At 39.4% G+C, this 2,882-nt stretch overlaps 1 protein-coding gene across 1 annotated transcript; it reads right to left on the bottom strand.

The window, feature by feature from the left end:
- Positions 1-709: 709 nt before the first annotated feature.
- On the bottom strand, positions 710-2,835 carry LOC122132569 (NLR family CARD domain-containing protein 3-like). The gene is made up of 4 exons (XM_042707242.1): positions 2,233-2,835; positions 1,875-2,048; positions 1,275-1,312; positions 710-714 (listed from the first exon to the last, which is right to left on the bottom strand). The coding sequence occupies exons 1-4, from the start codon at positions 2,724-2,726 to the stop codon at positions 710-712; spliced, it is 711 nt and encodes a 236-aa protein (XP_042563176.1). The 5' UTR covers positions 2,727-2,835.
- Positions 2,836-2,882: the final 47 nt, after the last annotated feature.

Raw genomic sequence — 2,882 nt, 5'->3', positions numbered from 1 at the left:
CAAAAGGTCATCACTGGTACTTAAATAAAAAAAATAAAAAAAACATTACAACTTCTGCCAAGGCAGCCTTTGACAGAAATGTAAAAAAAAGCAAACTGAGCAGTCACATACTGTATGTGTTTTTCTCATGGGAAAGGAAGCACTGCTACCCACTTGTCAAGTCTATTGATTCAATAAGTCTGCTTGGCCTGGTGCAGCAGCTTTAAATCTTACAGGCTCAGTATTCACTGCAACAGCTGAGCTCATCCTGTCACTTTTAATATAATGTTTATCTATGGTTATTAGTGATGCCCCTAAGTCAACAGCTTAAAATATGAGGTGTGGCTATTAAATAATCAGACTAATGCTTTAAGTCAATTGCAACGAGGAAAATTTTTCTATTTGGAAGTCAGACTCAAGTCTATTCAGTTCCCTGACTAACTACTTGGATATTTAACTGACTCTGGGTTTACAGATCCAGACCACGAGGCAGGAGTGTTTGGTACAGTAATCATCCTGTCACTTTTAATATAATGTTCATCTATGGTCATGAGCTTGATAGAATATTAGGTGTGGCTATTAAATAATGAGACTAATGCTTTAATTCAATTGCAATGAAGAAGACTGTGAAGGGACCGGCATTTGAGATTTATAGTTAATAAGGATATGCCATAGTCAATAATTCAATACTTAAGTTAGAATGTAGTCATTTCTGGTTAGAGAAGAGAGATTATCCTGAGGAGTGAGGTGTGACGTGTCAAATCAAAGGGCCTTGTTCTCCAAGGCCTATTTGAATAGAGGGTAACACCCCTTCAACTCAGTGCATTTAACAGGCAATCCTTTAAATGGATAATCAGATAAGGCTTAGGTGAAGCGCTGTGAGTGAGTGTGGAACTACAGGTCTGTCTCAACAATGTGTGGCCACCGTTGTGCAAGATTAAACCTGAATCATGACTGAACGAAATCCAAGACTGGGTCTCCAATATATGGTATAAAATGAAATACCATTAACTGTTATACTAAAAGACCTCATATAAACTCATAATAAGAGTTTCATTATTTAATAGCCACACCTTGTATGTCATGTGAGGCCTTTGAAAGTTTTTAGAGAACAGCAACACAGCTTTTTAATATTCTTAGTCTTGATATACATTTACCTGAGATTTTGCAGTTTACACTGCGGGTCCTCCTTTAGGTCTAAAAGCAGTTTGACTCCTGATTCCCCTGGATCATTTTTCCTCTGAGATCCAGCTCTCTGAGATGATTGGGATTTAATTTTAAAGCTGAAGCTAGACTAGCATAGCCCTCCTCTGTGATACTGCAGTCTGAGAGTCTAAAGTGACATAAACACAACAAGACTTATCAGTGTATTAAAAGTCAGACCATTTTTGTAGCCAAATTGAAGGGATCAGCAGTTTACGACGTGAGGAATATTGGATGACACAGCATTTGAAAGGTTGAAAATAATGCACACTGAGGTGGTATTACTGCCCAAAACGCAGTTCACATTCTAAATGCATGGTGCTATGGTCAAGGTCTCATTGTTCTCATTATTTTGAAACATATACTCAGTCATAAACATGTCTGAGTCCTCCAGATTTTCCATGAAACAGTTTGTGATCTTGTGGTTTTCTGATACTCTAAACATTTTATTTTCATCTGAGCATTTGTCCAAACTATACTTCTTACAAGTTTTGTATGTCAACATAGAAAGACAAATCTAAGTATATGTATGTCTGAAACTTTATATGATTTTAGAAGTGTGTTAGAAACACTGTTCGTCTGTCTGTTATAATGGGGATCATTTTCGCTAAAGCGTATTTCATCGAGTAATGAAAAAAGTACAAATGATCCCACAGAACAATAGGGAAAGCTGAAGAATCAAAATGTCTTACCTGAGTGTCTCCAGTGCACAGTTTGGGTTCTCCAGTCCGCTAGAGAGTTCTTGGACCCCAATATCTCCAATACTGTTGTCACTGAGATCCACATTTTTCAGTTTTGAAGATGGTTTGCTGAGGATACAGGCCAGTGCTGTACAGCTCCTTTCAGTGAGCCCACAGCTATTGAGCCTTAAGGGGAAAACATTGAGTTAATCCACACCCCTCTAGTGACTGAAATGTCTAATAGCAGTAGAATATTTCATATGAATTTATTATTTGATTGCTCAAAATGGGCATTAACAAGTTGGTTGGAAACCCAGCTAGTGTCATTAACCCCTCCCTTTCTGAGAATACACACTGCCATCATACTTACTGAGCCTTCTGAGATTCCTCCACTACTGGCTGCAGCCTTAGGAGACCTTCATCAGATCTGATGTACTTCTTCAAGTCAAACTCATCCAGCTTCTGTTCTGATGTCAGCAGCACAAACACTAGAGCTGACCACTGGGCAGGTGAAAGTTCAGCTCCAGAAAGTGTCCCAGCACTCAGCAGCCTTTGGACCTCTTCCACTAAGGAGTGATCATTGAGTTCATGCAGACAGTGGAAGAGGTTGATGACCCTTTCTGATGAAGGAACCTCCCTGATCTTTTCCTTAATGTAACTGATTGTTTCTTCATTGCCCATCTGATTTTGTCCTCTCTGTAGTAGGCCATGCAAGAGAGTCTGGTTAGACTCCAGAGAGAGGCCAAGAAGGAAACGGAGGAATAGGTCAAAGCGTCCATCTTCATGCTTCAAAGCTTTGTCCACAGCACTCTTCTGTAAGATGATCATGGATTTCTTCATTGAAGGAGACAAACTCCCTGCCATTTCATGACCTTGGTGTTTGGATGTCCTTATTACACTCCTTGTCCATTTGTGCTGAATCAATGTTCCAGGAGTTTGGTGTGTGGATATTATGTCTTTCCCTTTAACTGCCATGATCAAAAACACATACAAGGCTGCAAGATACTCCTGGACACTTAA

The sequence above is a fragment of the Clupea harengus genome, unplaced genomic scaffold (assembly GCF_900700415.2).
Source record: "Clupea harengus unplaced genomic scaffold, Ch_v2.0.2, whole genome shotgun sequence".
NCBI classification, from domain to species: Eukaryota; Metazoa; Chordata; class Actinopteri; order Clupeiformes; family Clupeidae; genus Clupea; species Clupea harengus.
Note: the sequence above shows the minus strand (reverse complement) of the source record. Positions and strands in the feature narration are given on the sequence as shown.

Excerpts from the sequence above, each read along its gene's own strand:
- LOC122132569 (XM_042707242.1), bottom strand. The coding sequence starts at position 2,726 with ATGGCAGGGAGTTTGTCTCCTTCAATGAAGAAATCCATGATCATCTTA. Across the intron at positions 2,049-2,232 it reads GAGGAATCTCAGAAGGCTCA|GCTCAATAGCTGTGGGCTCA; the intron begins GTAAGTATGATG and ends TTTCCCCTTAAG. Across the intron at positions 1,313-1,874 it reads TGTGCACTGGAGACACTCAG|ACTCTCAGACTGCAGTATCA; the intron begins GTAAGACATTTT and ends ATGTCACTTTAG.